At 41.7% G+C, this 12123-nt stretch overlaps 1 protein-coding gene across 1 annotated transcript in view; it reads right to left on the bottom strand.

The window, feature by feature from the left end:
• The window catches only part of BAZ1B (bromodomain adjacent to zinc finger domain 1B), a 37609-nt gene extending 25760 nt beyond the window's left edge, over nucleotides 1-11849 (bottom strand). The window contains exons 1-4 of the mRNA XM_058164580.1: nucleotides 11396-11849; nucleotides 3029-3145; nucleotides 1211-1355; nucleotides 57-255 (exon numbers count right to left, since the gene is read on the bottom strand). Coding sequence (XP_058020563.1) covers nucleotides 57-255; nucleotides 1211-1355; nucleotides 3029-3145; nucleotides 11396-11511 — 577 coding nt within the window. The 5' untranslated portion in view covers nucleotides 11512-11849. The remainder of the gene's footprint in view (nucleotides 1-56; nucleotides 256-1210; nucleotides 1356-3028; nucleotides 3146-11395) is intronic.
• Between the last annotated feature and the right edge of the window lie 274 nt (nucleotides 11850-12123).

Below are 12123 nucleotides of genomic sequence, written 5' to 3'. Positions count from 1 at the left end.
TTAAGACTTAAAGACTTAAAGCTGGCTCCTTTCATTTCAGTCCATGGCTTACTTACTCAGACTCTCTCTTCTGCTATCATCTTCTTTCAATGCTGGCTCCTTTTGATTTTCCTGTACAACCTGGCTGGTATTCTCTTTGTCACTGGATGGGGAGTCACAGGCTGCATCTGTTTTCTTCTCAGTAGCCTCCTCTTCTGCTTTCTCTAATGGATGTATTTTTACCACCTTGACACGTAGTATTTTCTCTTTTCCAACCTGAAAAAAGGCAATTTAGAACTAGGCAGAGAATTATTTCCCACATTCAGTAATAATTTGTGAAATGATTACTAAGAGGTGGGAGTGTCATGTCTGAACGTAAACTATCTTTAGCAACACCAAGCTTTGCATGTGGCAACCTTCTTAAGACATAGCTGCACTTTGGGGCTAAGAGACCTTAGGTGATGTGATTGTTTATATGAGAGAAACCCTTTGAACTATCCCTAATCCTTCAGTATTTTGATTTTCAATGTTTTCCGTTTCATCTAAGTTATATTCATAGATTTCATAGAAATCCTGGGTAAGAAGTACACAAAACAGTACACTAGGTCATGTCTCCACCCTGAGTCAGTATTAACCATCTTTATTGGGAAAAAAATTCCTAGGAGAGTCCAATGAAAATCAGATGTCAATCTGATGGATCTTCAATATCAACTGTCACTAATGCAGGCAGCCTGCCTGTAATGACACAGGTTTATGAAGTGAAACATCTCTTCTTCATCAAGGGATCCCTATGTCTCTCTAAAATGATGACTGTGAAGCTGGAAAGAGCTATAAAACCAATACCGAATCATAACCCACCCTGAAAAATAAGATCACAATTGGAAAAAATTTGGCAATTTTAAGATTAAACTTTTGCAAGTTTAAGGCATTCGTTGTAACGCTTCAATGCACTGCCTGTAAAACGTGCCAAAATGTTTGCCTCAGGATTCTAAGAGACTCTAAAGGCCACAAAAGGATGCTTAGAGTTCTAGGGCAAGATTGGTCACAGGTTCATCTAATGCTTATCCTGTCAGGAACCCACCATACCCTCCATTTTTTAAAAAAAATTAAGACCGTTCATGTCTAAAATGGAAATCAGCTATGTTAGGGATAGAGGAACTATCACATTTCTGATGTGGCATCATTATTTCCATAACTGTTTCTGAGAGATGAATTTATACTTGGCACTTACCTCAAAATCACACTCTTCATCAACAGCAAATTTTGTCATAATCTCCAGCCAGGAAGTGTCCACCAGTTTTTCTAAAGAGACTGTATTATGGTGAACCATTTCCAGAACAAGTTTTTCATACCAGACTGGAAATTCCTCTTTCAAACTGAAAAGTTAAATAGAAAATGATATAGCATAATTATGATAAAATAGCAATTTAAAGAATCAACTTCAACTAGAGAAATTGCAACATTCAAGAGTCAATTTACAAAAACTGCTACTATGACTTGCCTACAAATATGATTGTATCAATAGTTTTACTTTAATCCCCCTTTACTTAAAAGCCGTTCGTTAGGATTTAAGCATATCTCTAATTTGAGTGAATAGACATTAGGAAATTGTGTATTACTTAAATTAATTAAGCAAGCATGACCCTCTGCACTGACTATGTAAGGATAGAACATTGCAGACAGTTGGAAAATTGGGAGGATGGATACATATTTCTGCACATTGGCAAATGATAGACATCAGAATTGTGTAACAAAATCTGTTTACCATCAATGAGAGCCAGTTTGATCTAGTGGTTAAGGCACTAGATTAGAAACCAGGAACATTGTAAATTCTAGTTAGACATGAAAATCAAGTGGGTGACTTTAGGTCAGTCACTTTCTCTCAGCGCAATCCACCTCACAAGGTTACTGTTTTAGGGGAAATAGGAGGAGGAAGTATAAGGTATCTTCACTACTTTGAATTACTTCTGTATTGAATTTCTGGTCTGTCTTTACAACTGCAAATATGTGAAATTACAGATAATAAGGCATCCCATATTTGATTTTTCTCTACATAATTTTTGAGGGGGCAACATTCCTACTACATACCAGCAATATGACTTGTATTCAACATGTCATCGAAACGCACTAATAATTTTTGCCTAAAACCCTGATTTCCAATGGAAAAATGCCTTAAAGAAATATACAACTGTAGTATACTAAAAATGCACGGGTTAGCATGAATGCTTGATTCACTGCCAAAAAGTTTTTGAACTTTATACATATAATGGATTACATTCTGTATTTTTATGCAGCACATGTACCATATTTTTCAAAGTATAAGATGGACCTTTTTCCCCCTAAAAGGGGGTGAAAATTTAGGTGCGTCTTATACATTGAATGTAGCCCCGCCCACCCACTGGCCCCCACCCTTCGGCCTCTGGCTCCCAGCAATTTACCTCCTTGCAGCAAGCAGCAAGAAAAAACAGCCCATTTCAGCTTCAGCACAGCCCAATTAGCACAAATTGATTGTCCTTGGATCAGACTCTCAGCTGTTTTGCAGGGGCCTCTGCTGCTTGCTGCAAGGAGGTAAATTGCTGGGAGCAAATTTATTTTTCTTGTGCTAATCAAGCTATGCTGAAAACAAAAATGAAAGTAAAGCAAGCTATTTGCTGCAACGAGACAAAATTGCTGGGAGACAGATTTCTTTTTCTTGTTTTTCTCACCAAAAAAAGGTAGTCTGGAGCGTCTTATACTCTGAAAAATATGGTATATTTGTTTTCAATTATGCTATTTAATTAGATCAAAGTTTTTTTTGAGAAAGGCCAGTGAGAACTACAAGGTACAAAGTGTAATGAAAAAAAAATCAGAGTCAGGCAATACCCAATCAGAAATATTTTATTTAGAGTTTAGATATCCTTGCTTATGTAGCAGAAGAAAAGTTTTCTCTTTTCTTGAGACATGACTCATTCCAAGTATTTTCACAGGAAGCTCATATTTGTCAAAAGCCCACCGCCCCCATAATTTAGGTTCTCTCCCTAAAAGCAAAAGCATTTGCATTGCTACTTACAGCTCAGCAACTTCCTGTTCCTCTTCCCAGGCCTCTTTGTGTGTCAATTGACTACTCCCGGTACTTTTACAGGTCCATATTCGTTGGTTATATTTCTCTAGCCGTGCTTCATACTCTCTGAAGGAGCAACAGCTCAGGAAAATAAGCTGCACTTAGTTTTTAAACTATTGGATTAAATCAGCATTTTTTGTCATTTACACATAGACTCATTGACACATTATGATAAACAGTTACTAAATCAAGGTTTTATAATGATTAATATTTTAAAATATGAATAATTTAACTATAATCCTTGGATTGGGCATCATGCATAATTCTCTCCTTAGTACTATTTTTTTGTTTCATAAGAGCTGCACATATAGCACTACTGTTCATCTTACTTATACTCAGGTTTATGAAGTTAGGATTTCACCGTCATGAGAAAACACAGCCTCAGTAGCATGAATTGTGTATTTTAATATGTATTTTACTTACTGATATTTTCTAAATACATTTCTAAAACACATTTCTTTTACCAATAATACTGTTCCAAATCAGATATTGTAGTCAAACCATCTTTTAAATTACAAGGGATCAAGTTTTTAGAAAATGGAACCACAATATCAGTTGCAAACAGCTACTCTTTGCCAAGTACTACCGTGTTTTCCCAAAAATAGGATACGTCCCGAAAATAAGCCCAAGCCTGATTTTTGGGGTGGGCCTAAATATACGTGCTCCCCTGAAAATAAGCCCCTCTCTCACACACACACATACAGGTCCCTCACCCCCCCAATCCTCCCAAGACAGCCACATCCCTGCAAACTCCTGCGCCCACTGCTCCTTCCGCCGCCCACGACACCAACCATAGACCTTGAGTGCCTGCTCCTGCTCCATGGTGGCAGCATGCCTGCTCTCGCCCCCGCGTCGCATCCGCATAGCCCGTGCTACTGAGTGCCGGCCGCAGCAGCCCCAGCACAAGCAGCGCTACCCTGGGGCTTCCTTGGCATCAGAGAGGCCTCCATGCATGGCGGGCAGTTGCGGAGGACTACAATGGCAGGCCTGGCACGTCCCACAGCTGGGCACGGGTCTCTCGGCTGGGATGGCTGAGGCATTGCAGGTGTTGCTGCTGCCGCCATCTGCAGAGGCCCGGTGGCCCCCTGCAGTCAAGCTCAGCTGTGGGTGAGGAGCATTGGCTGTGGCTGGGCTGGGCAAGCTGTGTGTCATGGCTGCCCTGCTTCTCGCTGCTGGGCGCCTGGAAAAACAAAACGAGACCTGTGGGAGGAAGGGAGGGTGGACAAGGGTCCCACGAGGCTCTCTTCCTCGTCACCATAGAGTGAGAAGCACACTCCCTGAGTGGCTGCTGCCCTGGCTGGGGTTTGGAAGCTGCAGAGGCAGTTTGGGGGAGAAAGAAAGACTTCTGCTGCTTCTGTTTTTGACTGCATGCAAGGAAAGCAGCAGAAGCAGCCGAAATCTTTCTTTCTCTCCCTCAAACCCCAGTCAGGGTAGCGGCCGCTCTTGGATTGTGTTTCCTACTCTATGTTGATGGCTGGAGCGGGGCCCTGCAGGGAGAGCTGGCCCAAGCCATGGCTTCCACATGGGTGCTGGGCGCCGGTGGCATCGGCTACAAGCTCGTCAAGGACCTAGTACTCACCAGCTTCACCTACATCAATGTGGTGAGGCTTGGGAGGCGTGCGAGCGGGGAGTGGGGGAGGCACTCACGCAGCTTGGTGCCTTTAGGCCGCTTGTGTTTTACACATATACACACCGCAGGACGGGAGGGGCTTGATGGTGGTGGCAAAAAGAGCCTCTCTCTGCCGGACTCCCGGCTGTGAGTGCACAGGCTGCTCAGGGCCTCCTGCACCCCCGAAATAATAAGACACCCCCACATAGTAAGGCCAAGCCCTTATTTTGGGGTTCAAAAGAAAGTAAGACCCTGTCTTATTTTTGGGGAAACGTGGTAGCATAATGATATGACAGAGGAAAGCAATTTTTGCCTCATCTCCCCCCTGCATTACAGAAAATGTTAAAGTTGCCTAGGTAAAGTACACTTACCCACTGGCAATACGATTTGGGAACACTAAATAATACATAATTGAGAGTGTATTGGTTAAATCATCATGCTAAAAACTGGAAGACTGCATTAGGTACAGAGGCACTCCTTAGGCACAAAGCCAACTGGGTGATCTTGGGCCAGTCATTTTCTTTTAGCCTCAGGAAGCAGGCAATAACAAACCACTTCCCAAATCTTGCCAAGAAAACTATAGGGGCTAATCCAAGCAGTTCCCAGGAATCAACACTGATATCCAGGAAAAAAAGGGGGAAAATATATGCAGCCACAGTTGGCAGGTTGCTTCACATCCAGTTCACACCACAGAATGTTCTATCTTTTAATTACTTATTTTCTTCATATATTTTAATTATTTGGTCATTTAAATCATAAAGGTATTTAAATGGTTGTCAACCATTGAACAACATTGAGACCATATTTTAACAGATATTTCCAACTGTACTTTGAAATTAAATAGTAGAAGCCACAGCAATTCCAAATTAGGCATCACAAGAAACTATGATCATCTTAAATTTGGAAATGAAAAGAGTGGATGGCCTGCTTGCTGCTGTCGCACATGTAAATTTAGCACACTTCACAATGGGGGACACGGCATCCCCTCCTCCTCCTGGAGCCCATTACGATGCGGAGCATCGGCCACAGCCAGGCCAGTGTCTCAGGACAGAGAGAAAATTGCACATCTCCCCGAGCAACCAAGATGCGCGCAGCACCAAAAAGCACCGGAAGAAGCGCCTGCGAGATGAGAAGCAAGTTCAGGGGCACTTCCCTCCCGCTCTGGAATATGGAGTGAGTCTCCATCCTCTCCAGGGGTGGGATTCTACTGGTTTGGGTGAACCGGTAGCTCAAATGATCAGCTGGGAGTGAACCAGTTTGGCCCCATGATCAGATGGGTCCACCTGCCTGCCTTATTTTCCTACCTTTATCTTCACAGCTGATTCACATTGCTGCGTGAATCAGCTGTGTTACTCCTCCAAAGAAACCAGGAAGGTTTCTTCAAACTGCGCGTGCAGGCACAGCGCACATCAGGCGTGTGCGCAAATCGCACAAACACAGAACCTGTTGTTTAACCAGGAGGATCCCACTACTGATCCCTGCCATTGCCCTTACCTTCTCAGGCCACGTGAGGAGTGACTGGGAGGGCAAGGGGGAAGGCAGCCAGCCGGTAGGGAACCACAGCCGGGGGATGAAAGAGCCGCATGTGAAGAACAGGTATGCCCAACTCACGGCTTGTAGGCCACAGGTGGCTCTGGATAGCTAATATACATATTCTCCTCAACTTATGACCATTATTGAGCCCAAAATTTCCACTGCTAAGCAAGGTAGTTATTAAGCGAGTTTTGATCCATTTTATGATCTTTCTTGCTACAGTTAAGTGAATCACTGCAGTTATTAAATGAATCTGGTTTCCTCTTTGACTTTGCTCGTCAGAAGGTAGTAAAAGGTGATCACATGATCCTGGGACACTGTAGCTATCATAAATACATGCCGGTTGCCAAGCAGCCAAATTTAGATCATGTGACCACAGAATGCTGCAAACGTTGTGCAAAAAATGTTCATAAGTCATTTTTTTCAGTGCTGTTGTAACTTTGACTGGTCATTAAAAGAATGGTTGTAAATCAAAGACTGGTACTTTCTGGGTAACAATTTACATTTACTTGTATTGATGTATTTTAAGCCAATAAAACTGCATTGTGTACGCTCATTTACATGGCTCACAATGCAAACAATAGAAAAGTTTCTTAAACCTTAAGTTAAAGCCAACATTTCGGACAATAGAGACTGTTTTCCATAGAAATTCTCCAGAGCCTAAACTCTTTATGCAAAATATGCAGTATACTTTCTTTTGGGAGTAGTATATTCACCAATGTTAATTTTTTAATTAGGAATTTCAAAAGTGATAAATTTTACATTGAAAAGCTAAGGAATCACATGGCAATATGGGAACCAATAATAAATCTTTAGTAAAACATTCCCAAAATACAGTGCAATGATAATAAGGAACCAGGTGGCAACATAAAAAGGAAGAATTCACAGGAGACATTAGCATTATTCCCCATCAACATATAAATACATTCTACTTCCAACTTCCTAAAACTGACTCAGTGTGAAAAAGAGCATAAAAGCTCAAAAATTTAGATGGTTTACAGGGCTTTTTCTCCTTCAAATATTTATATATATTTAGCTTTTTTAAAACTATTCTTATAGACATACAATAAAAAAATGGGTGATTACTCTCCAATAATAAATAAGTTTTTCTGGATTAGTTCAAAATCTAAGGCATATAAAACCCTTTCTGCACATATTTGCAAAGAATAGCCTGCATAATTCTGTCTCAATTCTTACACAGTACCATAATCTCTAATAATTACCCTGTTTCCAGCAAAATAAAACTACCCCTGATAATAAGCCCAATCGGGCTTTTGAGTGCATGGCAATAAGGCCAAGTGCTTATTTCAGGGTTCAAAAAAAATATATAAGGGTCTTATTTTAGGGGAAACACAGTATCTATGGCATGGGTGTCAAATTCATGGTGTTACACTGTCATCATATGATGTATCACAACTCCCCCCCTTCGCTAAACTGGGGGTGGGGGTGGCCAGTGTGTCATGCATCCGGCCCGCAGGACACCCCTGATCTATGGTATATCAAATCAACATCACACACATCACTCTTCTGTCTCATATCCTTCAACCATGTTCGGAGTTATGCACTGCTCCACACCAAGAGTGTATAGATTCGAAAAGAGATTGTAGATAGAAACTGTCTTTTACTGTGGTTTCATAAAGGCTATTTATGCCAATACAGCAAAAATACTTTCCACCTATCTGCAAAACATCCAGCTTCAATCAACTTTTGATTATTACACTTCTGAATTTCCTTGATGCTGGTATAGAGACAGTCTTACAAATAACCCAGCTCTGTGCCATGAATGGATTTATAGCTAACAATCACTACTGGAAGTAACATGGGTGTACTGAGGTGTGTCCAGAGCTGCTAATACCTCTGCATTAGACTATCTGATGCTTCTGAATACTCTTCAAAGGCAGCTCCATATGGTTGCATATGTTGCAATAATCCACTTGGGTGTGACCAAGGCATGACTGATCATGAACAGGGTCTTCCAATCCAAAAAAGGATGCAACTTTTTCCTAATCTACCAGTGTGCAAAAGCCCTCCTGCCTATGGCTGCTACCGCTTAGAGAGGGCTGTACAGCACTGAGAAGTGGTATATTTCTCTAAGTGCTATTGCTACTTGCTCTTCATACTGGAGCTTTAAGTCAAGGAGAACCTTGTGTATACACTGGTTCTACAGGGATAGTGCAACAACCTGCAGATGTCAAGAAAAGATATCAGCAATGCTTGGTTGGCCTGAGTATAACTGAGTTTTATCAACATCAACTATACTTTTCCATCACAATAAGCATTTAATGACAAAGACTGCTGACAGTTAACATGATACGGATGAAATTTCTAAATGACCAAATACTGTCATCTTTTACATATAAAGTAAAGTAAAAAGTAAATCCTGACACCTACCGGTAACTAAATTTTGGACAGTTGCAATTGAGGACATAACAGAACTAAGTATCCAAAACTGGATTGTGGTAAATTGTGAACTCAAATTTAAGAGAAGTGTCAAAAGGTTTCTCTTGTTCCCAAGTTTACTTTCTACCTTTTTCAGGCAGATAGAATTTAATCATATTTCAGATTAGCATCTGTACTGTTTCCAATACCATATAATATCTATTAATATTAACTAGACTGCAAACAGAAAATTCAATAAATTATGTGAGTCCATTTTCTCTACCACTGAATCTCTAAAGGTTAAAGTATCTATTACAATATTATAAGTAGATTCACTTTCAAAAATGACTGGTAATCAGAAATGAGCCAAGGCTGTTCTGACAGATGGGATAGAGGGAGAAAAGGTTTTAAGAGGAAGGGGCTCTCTTGGGTACAAGACAAAGAAGAAACGCTGAAGGGGGAAAAACAAAGCATTGCCTCTTTAAGAACACTAAATGCGATTGCTTAGGCCTACACAAAAACTATCTCATTGAGATTTTTAAAAGATAAAATATAAATTCATTTGCACAGAAATACCAGGACTCTGTCCTGAAAATAAAGCATTTTGAGATAAATTATGTAAGGAAAGAAACTGGTATCCACTAGATCTAATAAAAGATATTTCAAGTGCAGCCCACCTCCTTGACTATGTCACTTGGTTACAGACCACAAACATCTTCAGTCTACCATATACAAAATGAGGTAAATACCACAAGTACTATCATCCCGAATCACATATTAAACAGAATATTAAAATGCTTGCTAATCTATTTTTACTCCAGAAAAGTTGCTAAATAGTGTGCTTTGATGGAAACTGTCTAACCATTAAAAGTCTTAAATATTCAGGGTAAATCTATTTTAAAAGCATGCATAGTCACTGGAAAAAACTGTTAGAAATGGGAAAACTACGCAATAAAATCTGTACTTGATTCATCAGACAAGTCAAGATTCTGTAAACAAACGCTATAAACAAACTCTTTACAAACTTTGTAAACTGGACTACGTAAAACCCAGATCTTGGCTTCCTCATTCTCCTTCAGCCAGGTTCTTGAATACATACAGGGTTGAAAAGTATTTTGGAATATAAACAAGAAAGATCTTCCTTAGGCATCAGAAAATATAGCAAATTTATACTGACAGCTGAAGTGGCCATATATAACAACTGCTTAGAAAACATACTATAGTATCACCATTTCATTTAGTTCTAAACAAACTTTAATCATGTTACAGCAAACACAGAACATGAAAGCAGTACTAACCTTTTATCATCCAGAACTTCTAAAATATAGAAATGTAAACCTTTGGAAATTGGATGCAAGAAGAGTTATTTTATCACCCTAGTTAAGTTGCTGTGTAGAGCCATCAAAGACAGAGACATCAATGCCTGCTGTGATGGTAAGTTAGTTTATGTACGTAACTCATCACAAAATATTAATAAGTACTGTAATCATTCTTGAAGTGTCTTTCAATCAAGTGAATTCTAGATTTTAATTATGGAAATTTTCTGGTAAGCCCTCAAGTAAGACAAGTTAGCAATACAGGTACTCGACTTACAACCCTAATTGAGCCCAAAATTTCTGTCAAGTGAGACATTAGTTAAGTGAGTTTTGCCCCATTTTATGACCTTTCTTGCCTCAGTTAAGTGAATCACTGCAGTTATAAGTTAGCAACCCGGTTGTTAAGTGAATCTGGCTTCCCCCTCGACTTTGCTTTCAGAAGGTAGCAAAAGGTGATCATGTGACCTCAGGCCACCAACAACAATGAACATAAATATGAACCAGTTGCCAAGCTTCTGATTGTTGATCCCATGATCATGGAGATGCTGTAATAGTCATAAGTTTGAAAAGCGGGCATAAGCCACTTTTTTCAGTGCCCTTGTAACTTTGAATGATCACTAAACAAATTGCTGTAAGTCAAGGACTACCTGTATACATAGTAAAAAGTTTCTGTCCTATTTGAGCCAGTTGGTCAATTTAATGTTAACAAACTAGAAAGTTGTCAAGAGAGACGGTGGTGAATCTTTGCTGACTTGAGCCCTTGACTCCTATGATTCAGAGACAGATCCTGTACAGAGTAACATTCTACTTTTAGCAACCATTTAAGAGGCATCTACAAAACAGTCTTGCCCTGCTGAAGACTAAGACGCCTACCTAATTGTTTCCTGCCGGGGACAGCCCAAATGCCTCCAGAGACTACAAGCTTTACCCGAAAGTGAAAATCTTCCTCCGGTATCCACACCCTCTCAGCTAACTGCTCCCCCACAGGCAAAAGCATCCAATCCAAACTTACGCAGCTAAATGAGAATAACTTAGAACCTTTTCAGACCAAAATAATAATAATAATACATTCCACCCTCCTCTCTTTCTTCCCAATCCGACAGTTACTGACATCTACAGATAACTCCTTTGCCGGCCCCGCTGCACTCTCAGCATAGGGAGCGAAGTCGTCCTGCCCTGCTCCATCTTGCGTCCGAGAAAAAAAAGATGCCGAGAAGGGAGTGGGGGGAGGGGAAAATAAAGAGGAAAAAAAAGGGAACAAAGAGAGTCAAGAAAGCAAACGAAGGCCCTCGCCCGTCCTACGTTTCCGATCCGACTTGAGTCGCCAGGACAAGAGAAGAAAAGAGGGCAACTCCTTCGCTGCCTCTCACCCATCCCCCACCACAAACGGGACCGTGACTGAAAAACAAAAAGTCCCCCCTCCCTCCTCCTCGCCGCCGCCGCGCGCGCATAGTTCTCGCCACCGTCCAAATCGGATACTCGCTGGAGCGGAAGGCCTCCTGCGTGTGGGCAATGACGAAGCGCTCTCCCGGCGGCTCCTCCGTCGGCAGCGGCTTAGCCAGAGGAAAAGGCTTGCGGCCCAGCAGCGGCGCCATAACCGAGGCGAGGAAGAAGTCGGTCCAGAGGAGCGGCGCTGGAAAAATGGCGGGAGAATCCCCCTCCTTGCTTCTTCGCAGGAGCGCGGGAGGGTGAAGCCGGCAAACCCCTCAGCCTCTGTCGCTCGTCCCCTCCCTACTTCACGCTTTCTGTGCGCGCGCAAATCAACACCCCCCCACACACACACACCTCTCCGATATATGTATGTTTCTTTTTTAACACGGCCCACTTTTTTTCGGTCTCCGTCTCTTCCCGCGGCCGGTGATTGGTTGATTGCTGAACATCGCACGACTTCATTGGCTAGCGAGGGCGACTCTCTAACAAGCGATTTTTTTTTTATGTTAGGTTGCGCCGCGCGCGCGCGGGCAAGAAAATAGAAAGGTCGCGTTATGTAAGCGCAAGAAAGGAGCGCGGCCGTCCCGCCGCCATTTTTGGTCGCCGTTATTATGTCCCGCCTTCCTTGTCCAATAGGAGCTTATCGCTTCGTCCGGGAATTGGGGAGAGGGAGGGGGAAAGCCCTCTCCGAAGGCTTTTGTCTGGGCGCTTGAAACGCAGCCTCGCCTTAAAGGAGCAGCGCCCTTAGAAGTATTCCTCGGAAATCATGGTGAATA

The sequence above is a fragment of the Ahaetulla prasina genome, chromosome 1 (assembly GCF_028640845.1).
Source record: "Ahaetulla prasina isolate Xishuangbanna chromosome 1, ASM2864084v1, whole genome shotgun sequence".
NCBI classification, from domain to species: domain Eukaryota; kingdom Metazoa; phylum Chordata; class Lepidosauria; order Squamata; family Colubridae; genus Ahaetulla; species Ahaetulla prasina.
This window is presented reverse-complemented; position numbering and strand designations above follow the sequence as displayed.